General features: G+C 40.3%; 1 protein-coding gene across 16 annotated transcripts in view; it reads left to right on the top strand.

The window, feature by feature from the left end:
• Nucleotides 1-20,838, top strand: part of PHACTR1 (phosphatase and actin regulator 1) — a 458,960-nt gene that overhangs the window by 405,410 nt on the left and 32,712 nt on the right. For all 16 annotated transcript variants that reach the window (XR_012901644.1, XM_014581425.3, XM_006138762.4 and 13 more), the window contains one exon: nucleotides 18,487-18,542. Coding sequence is in view for 15 of the 16 variants with exons in the window: in XM_014581425.3 (XP_014436911.1) it covers nucleotides 18,487-18,542 (56 nt within the window). In the remaining variant the exon portion in view is untranslated. The remainder of the gene's footprint in view (nucleotides 1-18,486; nucleotides 18,543-20,838) is intronic.

Below are 20,838 nucleotides of genomic sequence, written 5' to 3'. Positions count from 1 at the left end.
CAGATAACAAACTGCTCAAGATAATTAAAACCAAAGCAGGCTGTGAAGAGTTTCAACAAGTTTTTCAACTTAAAAAACTAAGTGATTGGGCAACAAAATGGCAAATGAAATTTAATGTTAATAAATGTAAAGTAATACACATTGGAAAAAAATAATCCCAACTATAGCTACAATATGATGGGGACTAATTTATCTACAACTACTCAAGAGACAGATCTTGGAGTCATTGTGGATAGTTCTCTGAAAACATCCACTCAGTGTGCAGCGGCAGTCAAAAAAGCAAACAGAATGTTAGGGTACGTCTAGACTACATGCCTCTGTAAATAATCGCCGCTTCATTTAAATGTACATGGCTGCCGCGTTGAGCCGACAAACAGCTGATCAGCTGTTTGTCGGCTCAGCGCGATAGTCTGGACGCTCCCCTGCCGACATCAAAGGGAGTTGTCGACAACCCAGGTATGCCTCATCCCAGGAGGCATACCTGGGTTGTCGACAACTCCCTTTGATGTCGGCAGGGGAGCGTCCAGACTATCGCGCTGAGCCGACAAACAGCTGATCAGCTGTTTGTCGGCTCAACGCGGCAGCCATGTAAATTTAAATGAAGCGGCGATTATTTAAATCGCCGCTTCATTTTACTCTGTCGGGTAGCCTAATCTACATGCCTCTGTCGCCAGAGGCATGTAGTCTAGACGTACCCTTAGTAATCATTTAAAAAGGGATAGAGAATAAGAAAGAGAATATCTTATTGCCTCTGTATAAAACCATGGAACACCCACATCTTGAATACTGTATACAGATATGGTCACCTCGTCTCAAAAAACATATATTGGCATTGGAAAAGGTTCAGGAAAGGGCAACAAAAATGATTAGGGGTTTGGAACAGATCCCATATGAAGAGAAATTAAAAAGACTGGGACTTTTCAGCTTAGTAAAGAGGAGACTAAGGGGGGATATGAGAGAGAGGTGTATAAAATCATGACTGGTGTGAAAAAAGTGAATAAGGAAAAGTATTCCCACAATAAGAACTAAGGGTCATCAAATGAAATTAATAGGCAGCAGGTTTAACACAAACAAAAGGAAGTTTTTCTTCACTCGGTGCACAGTCAACCTGTGGAACTCCTTGCCAGAGGATGTGGTGAAGACTAGGACTTTTACAGGGTTAAAAAAAGAGCTAGATAGATTCATGGAGGTTAGGTCTATCAATGGCTATTAACCAGGATGGATAGGAATGGTGTCCCTAGACTCTGAAAATAGGTGACCGAAGAGGGGTCACGTGAGGATTATCTGTTGTGTTCCCTCCCTCTGGGGCATCTGGTATTTGCCACTGTAAGCAGACAGGATGCTGGGCTAGATGGACTTTAGTCTGACCCAGTATGGCTGTTCTCATGTTGTTCTGTTCTTATCTCAAAATCATTTGGGGATAGCCAGGCAGGGACTGGGCTTTGTTCAAAGATTTTGTTTTAATTCTTTAATGTGAAATAATTTCTTCCTAATTATTTCTGAGCTCTGCAGTTCTACTGCTCATCATTTGAGAGAAAAACGTTCTCCAAAGCAACAACTCATCCAGAGTGTCTGGAGCTTGCCTCCTCGCATTTTGCGAGTTAGGAAAAAATGATGCGGAAAATAGAATTGTGGTAAACAGGCTCCTCTAAATCCGGAATTAAAAGGGGAGTGCCAGCAGAACTAGATGTCTAAGTGGTGTAAGGTGAAGAAAAGCTGAAGAGAGCTGAGCCTGTGTTTTGGTGAGGATGGTTAAACTGAGTGTAACAGGGTGTTCCTTTGCTCCTGGCATCTTGCCCTACAGAAATTGCCTAGGCTCCACTAGCTGTACATTCACTGTGACATTTATTTTGACTTTCTTAACCAACAGCACAACAGTCCCTGTGCAACAGTCTATTTACAGCAGTGGTCACTGGCCTCTGACAGGTGAGCCCAAGTGGTTTGGCCAGGAGGCTTTGAAGTGCCAGGACGTCAGCTGTCCCTCCCCCCATTGCCATGCTCCTTCTGCCCAGTGTCTTGGAGCTGTCCCCTGGGATACTCCTGCTTGCTGTGCAGGGTGGAGGAGGCAGGAGAGGGAGCACTAATGTGACAGAGTTTCCCTGCCTCTGTACCCCATCTCCATAGAGTGAGTGGGGCAGGGCCTCAGAGAAGGGGTGAGGAAGGAGGGGGGGAAGTGTATTTGGGTTTGAGGTAGATCCCAGGTTGACTTAAATTCAGAAAATGATCTTGTGCTTAAAAAGTTTGGAGACCACTGATTTACAGTAACTTCTGTGCTGCATCACTCTCTCATCAGGACATAAGGGCTCAGCTACCCCTCTCTCCTCCCCACCACTTCCTGTCTATGGCTTTTTATCAGATTTGGTGCTGATTGGTTCTCTGTCCCCACCAGCCTGATTAGTTTATTACCTCAATCAGCTTTCCCTGGGAAGCCAGTTGGCATCTAAAGATTATATGGCTACATAGGAAAGAAAAACTTCTGCCAGCTGATTTGGGCTCAAACTGCTGTGCCTTTTCTGACCCCGAAGGTTTCACAGCAATGAAACAGCCCTGCAACCCGAATCCTGTGAGCCCAAGTCAGCTGTCCCAGGTCAGCCATAGGTTTTTCTTTGTGAGGTAGGCATACCCTGAGTGATGAGAGTGCAGGCCCATCTGTTCTCACCCCGCACTCTGTCACCCCACAATCAATAACATTTTTTCTACCTATCAGAGCTGGATAAAGGAAGTTGTACTTTACTGGACACCCCAGGACAATTTTTTATATTGTCATCTGGTGGAATGCCGTCAGAGGTGTATTGTGAGAGACAAGATAATGGCAGTCTGAGCTGAGTAATCATTGCACCTGTGAGGCCTAATCCCGCCTCGGTGAAATCTGTGTGGGTTTGGTTGTGTTGAAAGGAAGGTTGGCCTTTTGTGATTAAGGGAGTGGACTAGGCCCCAGGAGATGAGGGTTCAGTACCTGGGTTTAGCATAGACTTTGTGTGTGTCCTTGGGCAATTCACTTAGAGTTAGATTTGTAGAGATATTTTGGTGTCTAAAGATGCAGATAAGTATGGGAATCTCAAAAGCATCCAGATGCCTGACTCTCATAAACTTGAACTGCAAGCTGCTTTTGAACCATCTGTAGGTACCTAAACACCTTTCAAAATCTGGTCCTGGGCATACTGAGGTACTTCACAAAGGCTATGTCTAAACTACACCCCTCTGTTGGCAGAGGGATGTAAATTAGATATTTCGAAAGTGAAAATGAAGTGGGGATTTAAATATCCCATGATTCATTTGCATAATCGTGTCATGGCACTGTTTCGAACAAGCACCATGTCAAAAGCGAAACCGCGGTTTAGACGCAGTTTTTTCGACAACTGGGCACTTTTTTGAAAGACCCCCGTGGTTTAGACCTGTTTTTTTCGACAATGGGGCACTTTTTCGAAAGATCCTGTACTCCTAAAGGGTCTTTCGAAAAAGTGCCCCCTTGTCAAAAAAAACTGTGTCTAAACCACGATTTCACTTTCGACATAGCACTTGTTCTAAACAGCGCCATGACGAGATTATGCAAATGAAGCGCAGGATATTTAAATACCTGCTTCATTTGCACTTTCAAAATGTCTAATTTACATCTCTCTACCAACGGAGGGGTATAGTTTAGACACAGGTAGGATTCCGGTTGCCTACATTAACCACCCTAGTTCAAACTAGGGTGGTAGTGTAGACATACCCTCAGTGCCTTGGTTCCCAGTCTATAAAACGGGATTCTGATTTGGCTACATAGATTTTTAAGCTTTTGTGACAATGACTGTCTTACCATGCATTTTCAATTCTAAGTAAAATGGGGGCATGAACTTGGGAGGGAAGAACAGCTGTAGGTATCACTGTATGCAAATAAAAATAGGATTGTTTCCTATATCAAAAATAAGGTTCTTGTCTTAAAGCAGAGGTCCAACCCCTAGCACCATGTATGAATTAATATATTAATAAATTGTTCAATATTTTAAGAGTTAGAATTCTTAATATAGGCTCCTATAGGGGTAATCCAGAGCAGAAAGGATATGGAATAGACTGGGAAGAGGAAAGGGGTCATGCCCAGTGTCACCACAGAATGCACTGATTCAGCATATCCTCTCATCATGCTCCCTTGTGTGCAAACTGACGCTGCCCATCAAAAGCAGAACTCTGAGAACTGGTAGCAGATCCAATCTCGTCAGTCCTTCCTGTTCCTCAGGGCAAACCCTTACCCCAGGATGTACCAGTTTCAGCATATCTAGTCCAGTGGGTGTTGTGCCACGTATGTGAGAATAGAGTGAAGCAATATACTGACTGCAGTCTGCCCTTTTGGCAAACTTCACTGTGTCAGAGCCCGATGTCTAAATGTGTCAGGATTTTTTTTTTATTTTAAATGACAAGACTAAAAGGATGCTCTTGTCTTAGTTATATACAATTGTGAGTTGAAAGTAGAATTTAAAGACAAAATCACCCCAGAGGGGTTAGGGTGGTAACTCGTTAAATGAAAAGTGCTTGTGTTACATTAAAGATTTGTATTTGAGTCAGTGGCGCTACCAATCATTGAACAAGTCTATTATTCCTAGGACCTCTGAGTATCCCTGTTGTCTGCTGTGATAGAATCAGTACAAGTCACTCTACATTCTCATTATGGTGCATATTTCTCCAATCCTTTCTTTGTGGAAACCAAATTAGGGAATACAACTGGTTTGCAAATTCCACCCCTATGTGTACCCCATTCATGCTTGTGCAAATTGAGATATATTTGTCTAAATACAGGTCTGAGAGATGTTCTCAGCACTGCAGAGAGAAATATACTTTGTCTACTTAACGTTCCTCTGCGATTTCAATGGGATGTGGTGTCCTTTGTTTCCTATTGTTGTGTGGTGGTGATATTGTTAAACAGCTAACTGTTTCCACCCAGGTGGCACAGCTGCATTTCAATGTGGAGTGAAATAATTCCTGATATGTATACTATAATGTGAGCTTGCAGTAGAAATAATAAAAATGGATATGTCACTAATGAAAATAGTCTTTATATCATTGCAATTAACAGCAGAATGACATAGAATCCATGCATTTTTTTAACTTAGCTAAAGAATGATGTATTTAAAAAAAAATATATAATATAGTCTGGAACTAAAAACAAGGATATTGTTGTTTAAAAATGTAATGTTCGAGATCTAAAACTAGAAAATAGCTTTCTCTCTTGTTATATTTAATGCTGACAAATATAGGGCAGCTCCACCAAAAACCAGGTCATAAGTTTCCACCTTGAAAAATCTCATCATAAATCTTTTCATTTTCTGTCGCTGGTTGTAGGGAGTTAATCACAAGAACAATTGTTGTGCAGATTGGATGACCCAGTAAATTCTGTAAAGGAAACAAATCAGAAACAATGCAAGTAGAAAAATGAAGCAGGCAGACAGGAATAAATTTTATTTTTATAGGCTGATGAGGATAAGATGAAGAAATTGCTTTTGGGGTCAAAGAATTTAACTTCTCTTAGTTTTTCCTTTTTTCTGAAAATATTCTGGCTTGATTAACAACTGATGTGTGAGAGATTTGCTAGGTAGCACCCATAAAACAGTCAACATGCAAGAAAAGATGATTCTTCAGCCAGCCTGAAAAAAACCTTTAAACAGGTATATATATATTTGCGAACACAAGCTTGATTTTTTTACTTGAAACAATCCTGTTTGCATGCATGATCACCTATCTATATAAGCATGATGATGTAAGTTGTATGTGAAGAATTAAATGTAACTATTTAAACATTTGGCCTCTATTTGGTCTATGGTAAGTTTTGCTTCATGACCCTTGCTTTACATGTTTAAGGATTTTTGGACAGTGTGTTGGCAAAATCTTCAAGTTTTCTTTTGTTACAATAATAAAAGTGGACACTGTCTGTTTATTGTTTCTTGCTGACAACTGTCTATATTAAAAATTAACCCTGAAAAACTGGGACTCCTAGGTCAATATGATAGGGGTTGGAAAGCAAGAATAGTACACTGGTGTTTCAGTAATTATGCTGCCTGCATTCTTAATTGGGCTGTAAGTCATAAAAATATTTGGAGAGTTTCTGGATTTCTCACTCTCTTGGCTTACAAAGGGCAAAGTGCTCCACCCATCAGCAGGACTGTGCATCACTCAACAATGATATCTCCGCTTTTTAAGGAGCAGCATTGACCAGTTCCAGAGGTAATCCTCACCAGGCCTCCTCTACTTGAAAGGACAGTAGCTGGTAGGGTTGCTAGATAGTTGAAACAAAAATGCTGAACATGCCCCGCCCCCCCCCCCCCAAAAAAAACACCGGGAAAAAATTCTGTTGAAGGGAAAAAAAGGGGGGGGCAGACTAAAGTTGTTGAGCAAAAAAAAAAAGGACTCCAAGACTTAAGTTTAAGAGTGAGTGCTGGGATAGGAACAGGGGAGCGGTTGAGCACTAAGACCCAGGGGAAGCAATGCCTCGGTTCGCAGCCATTTTGTGCTCGCAGCTTTGCAGGGGGAGGCCTGGCGCTGAGTGTTTGTAGGGTTGCCAGGTGCCAGGCATTTTCGCCTCCTGTCCGAGGAAAAAATCAGAAAATACCGGACATCTCAGGTGTCCAATATTATCTGAATTTTTTTACTGGACAGGAGCCGAAAATACCAGACTGTCTGGTTGAATAGCGGACACCTGGCAACCCTAGTAGCTGGCAGGGCCTTGTACAAGGGGACAGATTTATCTGTATAAAGCAGGTAGATTCTTACCCAGGATCATCAAAAATGCAGAAAGCCCCTCGCCATCTCTCTTAGAATAAGAGATTATTAGAATAAGAGTTAAGAGATTATACTATTATTTTACACTATAATAAAAGAGAGTATGGGGCTCTATCATGGCTTTAATGTGATATAAGAGCAGGAAGAGATTTTACAGCAATGAAAGGTTCTTGCTTTGCCTCTAGAAGCCACAACAGTAACTGCTAACCTGTTTAAATGAAAAGATCTGGCATGTATTTGTTCCCCCGTCTTCCATTTCTCCCCTCTCTCTTTATTCTGACTTATCTGTATTGCAGAAGTCCTTAGGCAGGGCTGGCCTTACCATGAAGCGAACTGAGGCAGCTGCCTCAGGTGCCAGACTGGGGGGGGGGGGGCACTAGTACCCAGAGTATAGAAAACTGTGTCTGCTGTTGATGCAGCGAGGGGAAATGGGGGCGTCATTTGAGCTCCCCACCTCAGGTGCCAAAATGTTGTGGGCCGGCCCTGTCCTTAGGAACCCCAGTAATGGGCCAGAACCCCAATGCTAGACACTGAACAAACATAAAAAGATGGTCCCTACCCCCAAAGAGTTTACAGTCCAAGACCAAACAGGTAGAAACAGAGAGCTATGGGAAGCACAAGGCAGCAATAAGATACAACAGTCAGCATGATAGGCAGTGGTCTCAGCACGCCAACAGCCCACCAGAGTCGCAGTTGTTGTGTCAACTTTGTCCTTCTGACTTGCATTCCTTCTGCCCTGTCCCTTCCCATATCTTTGTGTATCTGCACTAGGTCAACCACAGCCTGTCCCTAAAGGTTAAAACGTTAAATGCCAATATTAATACAAACAAGAATGAAAATTCGGGATTGTTATTAAATGTAAATGTGTGTTTTCATGCAAGAAACTGCAGGAGTCAGCAGCATAACGGGTTTAGGGCTGGGCTTATTTTATTAAAAGTTGCTTTTAAATACTAATCAGATAATTATAAAACATGAGCCCAGAGAACAATTTACAACCCCGTTAGCTTTAGCTCGCAGCCAAAATCATCATGCCAGTGCTTTTGTTGTGTGAGGGGCCGTGTATTGGGTTTTTGTTCTTACTCTGTGTGTATGACATCATGTAGTTCTTTGGATGACTGAGTAATGTTCCAGTTCAGTATTCAAGACCCTGCTACCCATACATTCCCCACCTCAAAAAAAATCTAAGGAGAGGGCCTTCTGAGTGAACTGTGTGAAGCCAGCGTGATATAAGTAAAACTATCTCTGACTTTGCAGGGTTTCACAATAATGTGTGCCTTCAACATTGCACTGCAAGAGGGCAAGTCCTTAACTTTTTTACATTTCTGAGGAGCATTGATTAATGTGAAATAATAGGTTTTGCAGTAATAAATAAGTGAAGCATAAATGGGGAACAGGCTTTACGCATGGTTTCCCCCATTCATTTCTGCCACTGCGATTTAACACTGACTTGCAACTCCACCTACTAGCTAAGTTGTAATAGGACATCTGTACAGTGGGCTCTTTTGGTGATGTCAAAAGACCCTTATTAAGGACTAGACTGACATTACCACATTTACTTCACTCGTTATCTCCCAAAGACAAATCTGACCCCAGAAGTTCCTCTTTGTCCCATACACAAAGCTACCTGCACATGGCAGCCAGAAGAGTAGCCCCTTCTAGCAAGAGTTTTAATATGCAGGGGGAAATATTTCATTTCTAGCAGCCCTCATACATGTAGGGTACAAATCAGCAGGTCTCCAGGACTGGAATGTGGAGCAGTTGACTGCCATGCACACGCACATGCACTCTAACTCCTGCATGCAGAACATTGTGTAGTAATTGTATACAGCTTCTGTTTCTGAGCATCATCCAAATAAGTGATTTATGTCAGTGAAAACCTCAATGTGCAATTTTTACTTGTTTAGCTTTTTTATTACATTTCCTTAGAGAGCAAACAAAAAACAGTTTGTCATTTTTACTAGTCTCCTATTTCGCAATGTTCTTGTCAGAAGTTTAATTTATGATAGATCCCCAGTGAGCTTAAAGATCAAAGTATTCTTAAGTGTAAAGAGATAATGGCTCCTTAGACCACATAGGCCAGGATTACAGCTGCTGTTCTATTTTTTTCGGAAAGTAAAAGGTTGTTGGGTTCTCCCCACCCCCTTCTTTGTTTAACATCAATTCTAATTAGGAAATATTTCTTACGAAAAGGTTAGCAGTCCCCCAGAGACCATTACACTTGGATTGGGATAATAAAGCCAGCAAGTTTCTTCAGCCTTCAAAATACAGCCTGAATGTTACTGGCAAAGAGGAGAGAGTGTCAGAATTACTGAAAGGAGGGGCTAAGGAGACAGCTGCCCAGTGATGTTTAAAATGGCCCAGGGCTCCTAGCCACCACGACCTCAGCAGTAGTAGTAGCCAGAGCCCCCGACAGCACCCACCTTGCTGCCCCAGGAGTGAGGAAGGGCTGGCTGGGAGAGGCTAGCCCCAAAGCCCCGCCCTTTCATTCTGAGGTCCTACCCTTTCAAGGGAACCTGTAGCCGACTCACCACAGGGCTCCATGTGTGTACAGGAGGAGGTGGACACATGTGCGTGAGTGCTTTAGAAGGTAGCCTATGGAAAGATATTAGTGAGCACAGTACTGAGCCCTTGAAAATGTATGGGGAATGTAAACAGCTAATCTAAAACATTATTTAGAGACCATACTTCCTCTATAGTGTATCATGTTGGGTTTTTTTATACCCCCCTGCACGTTTTTGTGTGTGTGCTTATGTTTTATTCCTTCCTCCTTCCACTCCCATTTGGTTTTTTTGTTTTTGCTTTTTTTTTTTAATTTAAGGATATTTGCACAGAAACAGGATCTTTGTTACTTTAGGGATTATCAATTCCTGCTGCTAATTCCTCATTTGAAGTAATAATCCTCTTTGCAACATCACATTTGTTTGCTGTGAAAATATTTATGAGGCAACAAAGAAAGGATTATGATTTCCTGGCGCAAATTCATCCCAAGTGTAAGTGGGTGCAAATCTCTGGCCTTAAATCAGAAAATAAGTCCAACAGGGACAAGATTTGTCCTGGGAGAGAGGGGGAGGATATGGTTCTGTCAGTGTACAGATGTCCTTAATATAAAAGGAGGATGGAAAAAACAAGTATGAGCTAAATTCTGAGTTATTTTGATGCAAATCCAGCATAATTTTACTGAGCTCACTGCAATTATCTCCAGATATGCCAGTGTAACCAATGTGTCCCGTGATTAATAATAATAATTTCAAAGTTTTCCAAGAGGTATGTTTTTAACTATTATTGCACTTCTGCTTAATGAACTATATTGATGCGTGCAAACACTTCCATTATTGCATGTGTCTGGTACAGCATGTTTTCAGTAAACTCCCAAGAAAATTGCTATCAGTTAAAAGATCACTTCTGTGTAGAGGCAGACCTTCAGATCTTCAGGTCTGGGAAGCATATGTAGAGTGCCACAGCTAATTACAAGGTGAGACAGGTTAGTTTAGCATAAGTAGTTAATACGTGTTTCAAAGGAGCATTCAAAGTGAAGTCATATTTACCAGACCTGAAAAAAAGCTCGGTATAAATGTGAAAGCTTATCTTTCACCAAAAGAAGTTGTTCCAATAAAAGATATTACCTCACTCCTTGTGTCCCTCGTATCCTGGGATCAACCCAGCTACAATAACAGTGCATGTACTTTTTAGGGCACAGCTTCTTGCAATCATCCATTTTTCTTTATAATCAAGTCAGAATCTGAAGTACCCCCAACCTGAAGTAGTTAACCTCTCTTAGAGATCACAAACCTGTGCCATTCCCAGAATTTTCCACTTAATTAGAGATACAGAGAGAGAGAACTGGAGAGATCATGTTATTGCCCATGGATCTCTTCCCTCAGAACTTTGTGCCATGTTTTTAAATTGTTTAAACTTTACTATTTTTAATTTTAAAAACACTTCTTTGGAATTCTTAAGAATAAGAAGAATCAATAAACAGTCTAATTTCTGGCATCATGTTCGGAAGGTGAAGTTTCTTTATGGTATCTCTGGAATCTCAAACTGATTATTTACAGTTCATTTTGATTTGTTCTGGGATTTTTACTTATCTGTATGCCATTGTCCACCCCTGGCACTGACACATCTTTGGGTATGAACTAATTTTGACAGAGGGTACACAAAACAACTCCATTTGCATGTTTTCTTTGAATAGTCAGTATTTGCTATTGTAACAGTGGAGATTTTTCAGCATTAAGCAGTACAAGTACTGAAGTTTTGAATGTATGGATGATAACTAATAGAATTCCCAATATGTGATTCCTCATTTGAATGAACATATTTATAATTAAAGAGCACATGACTAAATGAAGTAGTAAATAGTTGTATGTACTTTATAAAGGCCCTTTTAAAAAAAAAAAGTCACATTGAATATTGACAACACTCAAAATGGAAGGCCTCTGTTTAGTCACAGAACCAACATAACAGAGGGAGCCATAATAAATCTACATTGACCACCAATGTATCCAGAGTTAGAAATCTATCCATTCAGTTGTTTTGGAATAGATTCAGAGTTTATGGATGTTCTCATCAAGATTACATCTATTAAAACATCAGGCAGTGTGAGGTTGGTTTTTATTAGTTATTTAAATTTATAAACCCCATGTATTACAGGCAAAATCGCAATAGAGTTATTTGATTTAGTTTAGTTTACTTTAGTTTTAGGGAGAGCAAAGTAAGTGAATCTACATTTTGACTGTGGTGATTTTTTTTAGAAATATAATTTGATGTATGCTGACTTTTCCTTGAGTGACCTGTAATTTCTCCTGAGAGTAAAACAAAATAATAATAAAACAGTTTTTACTGAGTTGGAACCAAAGATAATCATAGAAATGTACGGCTGGAATAGACCTCAATACATCATCTACTATAGTCCCTTGCACTCAAGGCAAGACTAATATCTAGACCATTCCTGACGGGTATTTGTCTAGCCTGTTCTGAAAAATCCCCAATAACAACAACTTTTGGATATGTGTCTCAAGCAGAAATTGATTCACTTGGCCTCAGAAATGCCTCAAAAAGGAAGTAATCAAAACAAGATTTGGGGCTTTACCCAGAAGGCCAGTTTTACAAAATTATATATATATATATATTACTATCCACAGCTGTTTGAGCAAAGTAAGAAAGCAAAAAATTGTTAACTGGATTTGCTAAAAATCTTTCCAACACTGTATATTAAGTTTAGTTACAAATTTTCCATTGAAACTGTTTTTCAACAGAAAACTAGGTCTTGAATAAACAACATTTTTCACAAGTATCTGCTTTTTTCAGAAAAATTCAGTTTTCCATAAAAAACTGAAATATTTCCACTGAAAAATCAAAATATTTCAGTTTACAAGTTACAGCTCCAATCATATACTGGAACCTGAGACTCCCATGTAGCTATCCAAGAGGGGAGACTAGGATAATCATGGGAACTGTAGTCTGAGTAGGGAGCCCAGCCAACAGAGAAGAAAAATAGCAAGCAGCACGAGGAAACTATATGACAGATTCCACTAGATATTACTGCAGCATTTTTAATCTTTTGTTTTGTTTTTCTACTGAAATGTTTCAGTATTCAATTTTTTCTCCAAAATGGTGAAAAATACATTCTCCAATCAATCCCATTCTAAATTCAGCTTCATTAGAGCTGAATATGGTTTTGTATCTGCTTTGATTTACATAAGAACATAGAATAGCCATACTGGGTCAGACCAAAGGTCCACCTTCCCCAGTATCCTGTCTGCCAACAGTGGCCAATACCAGATGCCCCACAGGGAGGGAACACAACAGGTAATCCTCACGTGATCCCTCTCCTGTCACCCATTTCCAGACAAACAGAGGCTAGGGTCACCATTTCTATCCTTCCTGGCTAATAGCCATTGATGGACCTAACCCCCATGAATCTATCTAGCTCTTTTTTGAACCCTGTTAAAGTCCTAATCTTCACCACATACTCTGGCAAGGAGTTCCACAGGTTGACTGTGCGCCGAGTGAAGAAAAACTTCCTTTTGTTTGTGTTAAACCTGCTACCTATTAATTTCATTTGATGACCCTTAGTTCTTACTGTGGGAATACTTTTCCTTATTCACTTTTTCCATACTAGACATGATTTCATAGACCTTTTTCTCATATCCCCCTTTGTCTCCTCTTTTCTAAGCTGAAACGTCCAAGTCTTTTAAATCTCTTTTCATATGGGATCTGTTCCAAACCCCTAATCATTTTTGTTGCCCTTTTCTGAACCTTTTCCAATGCCAATATATGTTTTTTTGAGATGAGGCGACCACATCTGTATACAGCATTCAAGATGTGGGCGTACCATGGTTTTATATAGAGGCAATAAGATATTCTCTGTCTTATTTTCTATCCCTTTGTTAATTATTCTTAACATTCTAGTTGCTTTTTTGACTGCCGCTGCACACTCGAGTGGATGTTTTCAGAGAACTATCCACAAGGACTCCAATATCTCTCTTGAGTAGTTGTAGCCATGTCACTGTTTACACCTTTCTCAAGATCGTTTGTGAGTATGTTGAAAAGGATTGGTCCCAGGACAGACCTTTGGGAGACCCCACTAGTTACCTCTCTCCACTCTGAAATTTACCATTTATTCCTACCCTTTGTTTCCTGTCTTTTAAGCAGAATCCATGAAAGGACCTTCCCTCTTATCTCATAACAACTTACTTGATTTAAGAGCCTTTGTCGAGGGACCTTGTCAAAAGCTTTCTGGAAATCTGAGTATACTATATCCACTGGATCTCCCTTGTCCACATGTTTGTTGACCCTCTGAAAGAACTTTAGTAGATTAGTAAAGCATGATCTCCCTTTTCCAAATACCATGTTGTCTTTCCCCCCAAAAAATGATGTTCATCTGTGAGTCTGACAATTTGTTCTTTATTATAGTTTCAACTAATTTGCCTGGTACTGACATTAGACTTACTAGTCTGTAATTGCCAGGATTACCTCTAGAGCTGTTTTTAAATATTGGCGTTACATTCGCTATGTTCCAGTCATTAGGTACAGAAGCTTATTTAAAGGATAGGTTACAAACCCCAGTTCATAGTTCCACAATTTCACATTTGAGTTCTTTCAGAAGTCTTGGGTGAATGCCTTCTTGTCCCGGTGACTTGTTACTGTTAAGTTTATCAATTTGTTCCAAAGCCTCCTCTTAATGACACCTCAGTCTGGGACAATTCCTCGGATTTGTCACCTAAAAAGGATTGCTCAGCTTTGGGAATCTTCCCAATATCCTCATCCGTGAAGACTGAAGCAAAGAATTAATTTAGCTTCTCTGCAATGACTTTATCATCTTTAAGTGCTCCTTTAGCATCTCGATCCTCCAAGGGCCCCACTGGTTGTTTAGCTGGCTTCCTGCTTCTGGTGTACTTAAAAAACATTTTGCTGTTACTTTTTGAGCTTTTGGCTAGCTGTTCTTCAAACTCCTTTTTGGCTTTTCTTATTATATTTTTACACTTAATTTGACAAAGTTTATGCTCCTTTCTATTTTCCTCACTAGGATTTGACCTCCACTTTTTAAAAGATTTGCCCTAGCCATTTCATCGCTTTTAAGTTCTTGTATTTGACTGCACAAATATAACTGGGGCTGAATATTTAAAATCAGCAGGAAGGCAGAAGTTGGTAGTTATTTGATAGCTAAGATTCAGTTAATGAACCTTACAGGTTTCCCTGGGAAATTAAAAATCAGTTAAAATAAAAAGAGAGAAGCATTGTACTGAAAGGTGCCAAGAGACCTGCAACAAAAAGAACTGGCAGGAAGCAAAACTTGAAGGAAGAGAAAGTGTGTCAGGCACATTTACAGTTTGATCAATATCTCAGTGATCTTTTCTGTCAGGAAGTGCACAAGTGTAGAGTGTTGAGGTTCAATATAGTGCTTTGGATAGGGATTTCTTGCTTGAGAAGCCTTCAGTTTAGCATGTTAGGCAACTGAGAACTTAATTGACAAGACAATGTTTTCCCCCATCTAATAAATCTTGATTGGAGAAGAATGATTAGAGAAGGCTGGTTCTCAATAGCAAAATAAACGCCTCAAGTTTTGGTATCCCTAGCCATGGTAAAAAACTGATGCTGCAAAAGAGAGTCAACTCTTGAGCCCCTTAAATGCACTTAGACAGTTGTGTTGTGCTGGGCCAGGAGGACTGAAGGCAATTCTTTCCTCACTTCTGGTACCAGTTAATGTACGGGTGGAAACATGAGATTTCATTTTTTTTCTTTTTGATCTCTCTTCTAATCCCTACAATTAATATAGAGCTGAAGAATACTTTTGGAAGGCTATGATCAGCATTTCTTTATCTGGCTGTTATTCAGGAGAAAGATAATGTTGCAGTTTCAGGGCAACTGCCCCTGTGTCCCTCTCCATGGTCGGCTCTAGGAATACCCTCTCAGGCCTCCAGCACCTCTTTCTGGACAGGAACCCATGTCCACTCTCTCCAGACTGGGGTTTTACACTGAAGCAGTCTGTAGCTGCAGAGTGATTATCACAATCAGGTCTGACTAATGGCCAGCCCCTGCACTTTGATTTTTTTCCCCCAAGGGCTATGATGTTGGAATGCCAGTGATTGTAAGTGATTATATGGAGCTTTCTAAGCAGAGTGCATTTATTTAAAGACAGAAGCATAGAGAAACCATAAAAAGGCCAAAGGATCACATACTTAATGTATCAGAAGTCTCCCTATCATTCAACTGAGGGAGTCAGGCTGGGCAAAGTTCTTCCAGCCTTTCAGCAGGGTTGGATCCCTGCTTGGACCAAAGGTCAGGTCCATTTGTTGATTCAAAATGCAGGCTTCTCTGTCAGGATAAGTCCAGTCTTTCATACCAAAACCTTGGCTTTGTCTCCTAGCCTCCTGAAAATTTCCCCTCTCCTCAGCAGGTCAAGCCTGAAAAGGTATCTGTATGAGCAGCTTTGGGATTTTTAATGAATCACTCTCTATGGATTTCTGATTCCCTGGGAAAACCTCCATTGACCCACAAATGCATGAAAATGGAACATTTATTGATACAAAACTCTATAAATGTTCTAGGAACCCATGCCATTTGGCCTATATCAATGCAATAGTCTGAGAAGTTTTTATACTCTCAACAGCTGGCTCAAGCCTACCAATGTCCTTGCATTAAATATACTGTAATTATAATAGCCTTAGGATAGGCCTCTGCTAGGGTTCCCAGGTGTCCGGTTTTGATCTGGGCAGTCCAGTATTTGAGCTTTCTGTTCAGGAAACAAATTGAGAAAATATAAATGAGAAAATATAAATGTCCGGTATTTTCTAAATAAGATGTAATGTAGATTGTGATGTAAAGTCAAGTGTGTCTGGTATTTTTGTTGAAACCATCCGGCAAGCCTAGCCCCTGCTTGTCCCATCATTCACAAGGTAATCTAAACTGCATAGCGCTTGTGACTCCATTTAGATTTTTCTCATGGTCCTGTCAGGAGATAAAGCTAAGGGGCCAGGCCATCAGCTGGTATAAATCAGGATAGCTGTATTGGTTCAGTGAAGCTGCATTGATTTATCCCAGTTAAGGATTTGCCCTAGAGAATATTTTTCATTATGAGCTAAATGATCACATGCGTAACTCAGTTTTCATTCATTCCTCACTCAGACAAAAACTGAAGTCACAGATTTGGCCCTGTGTGTGCAAATGGGTCATCATTCAATTACTCTGTCTGAAAAATATAAGACTTTTAGTTGATCCTTTTTAATCCCATTTTGGTTTTGTGTTTTGTTTTGTTTTTTTACTGAGGCCAAAAGGCCCTTGACAGTAGCCTCCTCCTCATAAAGTCACAATGATTGGTCTTTTTTCTTACTGTGTGCTGTTTATCCCTGTGGAAATGGTCACATGCTTAGTGGCTGGAATCTGTCCTCAGCCTTCCTCTGATGCGTCTTCCAAAGAATGCTCACAGTGGGATGCACAAGAAGCATTATATAACTGTCACTAGAGCTGTGCGTGCCAAGCTAAACTAGGTAACTTTAGTCTTTGATTTCCTTACAGTGCTAGTAACAAAAAGCTTTTAATAATCTCCTGCCGCTAAGGTGACTATCCAAACACCCCGTTAGGAACAGCTACTGTGTCTTAAAGACAATCACGATTAATAGTGTTTGAATAGCACTTTCCATTGTCAGAGTGCCTTACAAACATTCATTAATTCTGAATTGAGGATGAGTTTTTGTCCTTCTCGGCACTTTTCCAATGAAGTAATTGTCCATTCCACCATGGCAAAGAGACCAAGCTAACAGTCCTAATTCTCTATTATATTACGATTACTTTTTGCTGCTGCAGTGGGTGCAAATAAGTCCTAAAACCAGAGTATCTGGATTATCCCTCTGCATATGGGAATCTTCACAAAGCTGAGTGGTGGTACCTCTGGTATGTCCCTCTCTACCCCTCTGGCACAGGGTGTATGCCTAGAGGAATTCCCAGCAGTCCTGAGAATCCCAGCTGTTGTAGCAACTCCTTGAGGCCATAGGGAATGAACACAATGTAGAGCAGTATTTAGGCTGCTTTAATTTATGCTTGGTTATGAGATTGACGCACAGTGGCGCCAGAATCAGGATAAACAACTAGAAAAGTCCTATGGCACCTTATAGGCTCGTTGTTTATGCAGATTCAGACGAACATGGCTACCCCTCTGATACTTGTCTCCAGAATCAGGGGTGCCCAATGGTAGTTTGAAGAACTCACTCCCCTCCAGTGGCAGGCTGTGCATTCCTTGGCACAAGTGCAGCTTGTGGCCAGTGTGTTCTGAGAAGCCTGAAATGATTTCCTCAACTTTGCCAGAGAGTAGCGCTGATCCTGCATTGCACCAGACGGCCTCACCTTCCATTTATTGAAATGGAAGTCATCTGTTTCCCCCATGTAAATGACTGCGCTGTGTGTGGAGGGTAATCAGCACAGGATCAGGGCCCAAGTTCATGCTTTGGATGGAGATTTAATGTTCTGTTACTGCTCCCATTGAAGTCAATGGCAAAACTCTGATTGACTTCAATGGGAGTTAGAGCAGGCTCAACAATTGTTAATTTCTGAGGTAATTCTGCTGGTTTACCTTGTTTTTCTAATGCCCTTTTCTGCTGCTCTCTTGCTTTCTAATCATAGTTTTCTGTTTGCAGCCCCCTTTTGGAATTAGATCTTATTTGTTGTGGCTGTATTACGTACAGGTTGACTGCCAAGTGATTTTAATTCATATTCATTTGTAATTAGTACATTTAATAAAGCTTCCCAAGGGGAGAGTAGGAATGGAGGAAGAGAAGAGCTGCTATTGTTCTGCAATCTGCAAAGCCTAACTATGCCTCCTTGTTTCTGTGGACTGGCTTTGTGTTCAAACTCTGTTTGAACAAGTTGGGTACAGTCAGGAGGCTCACATATAGCGGCCTGGAGGGCAGAGAGGGAGAGAGCTAGAACTAAGCTTGTTATATTTGTGAAAGTCAGGAAGCAGGCATGAAAGGAAGGAAATTAAGTGAAGAAACTTGCACAGCCTAACTTTTAGCAGATTTGCCCCGGAGTGGGAGGGTCATGTAAATGTGACACAATGCATTGTGGTTTTCATGGATTGGAAATAGAAGGAGCACCGTAATATCACGCACAATGTGGAGCATAGTGGAGCAATGTCATTGCCTCGCTCTCTGCCTTTTGCACTGCAAAGTCACTCCTTTACACGTTGAACTATGGAAGGTGTGATATGGTCCAAAAACTGATCCTGGGTTTTTTTCGCAGACGACTGAGCCAGAGGCCCACTGCTGAAGAACTGGAACAGAGGAACATTCTGAAACGTGAGTATTTTGTCATTTGGAATTAAACTTGTTTGCCGCTATATGTCATTTATAAAGCTCCAAATACACTGCAGCTATGTCACAAATAAGTAATAATATGTATTAGAGCTGTGTTTGGGTGGGAATGACTGTAAGAAACCCATTCAATTAGATAACCAATGTAAACTGTCTAGGGAGACAATTCAAACTGAGGGTCATCTTCCAAAGTTCTTATGCAGGCAAACCTCCCGTTGAAATCCAGTGAAGACATCAGGATTTAGCACACAGCTTCTAAATTCTAATCTCTGTTGTTTCTTTAAACAAACAAACCTATGGGGAGATGCAACATCCCTGAAGTATTTAATGATACTTTAAAACCACAAAAAAGCTACCCAGACAGCCTGATTCTGTTCTAGACAGCTCCAGTTTTGCCTCTGATTTCAAGGATAAGATTGAATCCGAAATAACAATTATTCTACTGAATGAGTCAGATTTTGAAAAAATTATGTTAGTAATTTTTAATTTTTATCAAATCAAAATGATTTTACACATAAAAAGGTTAAAGGTGTTTATTTACAGGTAACTAGTAAGAAAGCAAAGAACAGCAGGAATATAATTTTCACCAGTGCTCTTGCTTGAGTGATGTACTCTGCAGCCTTTCAGGAGCATGGAACTAGAATATTAAAAAAAAACTATAAGAAAAAATATTCTAAAATAGCATGTTTAAATTCCTTAGCGTGTCTTGAGGTAGGATCCTATTGTTAAACACTGTATATTTTTGTTGTTTTTTAACTTCTACTTTGTACAGAATCCTACAGGCATGTAATAGGTGATTAGCTTTCTATAAATGAATAAAATTAACTTCTTAAATATGATGAAATCAAATTTCTAACATTTCAGTGGTGTAGTTAGGGGATAAAATGTGCTAGCACTGCAGTGATTGGTTGTCTACAATTATGGCACAGAACTAGACTGATAGATCATTATAGATATACAATATGATTAGATTAGCTATCAGAGCCAATGTAAGCAGATACAGGATCATCATTCAATTGGAATCCACTTGTGAGTGTATGATCTCCTATTATCTACTCTAAATTTCTATGTCATGTCAGTTAGAGGGAGTAAGTCTTCTGGAGGTCAGGAAAAACAGACAATGTGTCCAGAGCCACATTCTGCAGTAGCTCATGTTTTCACCCTACAATTCCCAGTCAGCATGAACCACCTTGTCCCGTAAAAGCCATACTGGTAAAAGTGGAGGAAGCTTGAGGCTGCAGCGTTGGCAGCCTTGAACCATAGACTTAATGGCCAACATTTGAAAACCTAGGTATCTAAAGACAGGCTATTCTGAGTACAATTTTCAGAATGCCCAAGTCACTTAGGAATCTTAGTCTCATTGGGACTCAACATCTTGAGCCTATGTCTAGACGGTGTTGCTATTTCAGGAAATAGCGGGAGCACTATTCCAGTGTCCCTGTAACCCTCACACTAAGGGATTTGTCAGAATAGTGCCTTATTTTGAAATTTGCTGCTGTCTACACAGCACCAAATTTCAAAATAAGCTCTTTCAGTTTAGACTAGGAATAAGCTATGCAATTCGCTTAGCACAAACTGCGTAGCTTATTCCAAGAGAAGGGTGCTGTCTAGATGTATCCTTTGGGATTTTTTAAAATGGGACTTAGTTTCAAAAGCAATTAAGTCACTTAGCAACCTGCTACCCTAATTTGGAACTACATTTTGGCACCTAAATAAAAGCTTTATAGTTTGGCGCCAAACCGCAGATCTGCCATAGAGCAGCATATGTGTTGGTAAATAAAATGTCATAAATACTTGAAAAAATTGTTACATGATAACTGTATTTATAAGTCCCTCCCCACCTTTACATGATGAACAAATGATTGAAATAGTTTGCAGTGAAAACAGCAAATATTAAACATCCAAACAAAGGAGCATCAGATACCAGTATGGTACGGCATTTTAAGACAGCATGGTTCACTCCCCTAGAATAATTCAGTAGCACCATTTAAATAAATATATAAGCTGAAGGCTTATTGCTGGAAGATGCTGAGTACCGGCCATGAGTGTAACATGCCCTCAACTCCCATTAAATGGGAGTTGAGGACATGAAGCAGATTGGGTGAGGAACACAGCACTGCAGTTCTGTCTCTTGGATAAGTATGAAGACTGAACTGGTCCTCTCCCATACATCTTGAGCTAAGCACATTCGTTTGTGAGGAAACATGCATGGTGACTGTATCTGTGATGAAGAAAAGACGTTGGTTTTAAGAATGCCAGGTTTGGTGCCTTCAGTGACCAC

The sequence above is a fragment of the Pelodiscus sinensis genome, chromosome 2 (assembly GCF_049634645.1).
Source record: "Pelodiscus sinensis isolate JC-2024 chromosome 2, ASM4963464v1, whole genome shotgun sequence".
Classification (NCBI taxonomy): domain Eukaryota; kingdom Metazoa; phylum Chordata; order Testudines; family Trionychidae; genus Pelodiscus; species Pelodiscus sinensis.
The sequence above is the reverse complement of the archived record's forward strand: the minus strand, read 5'-3'. Positions and strand labels throughout refer to the sequence as shown.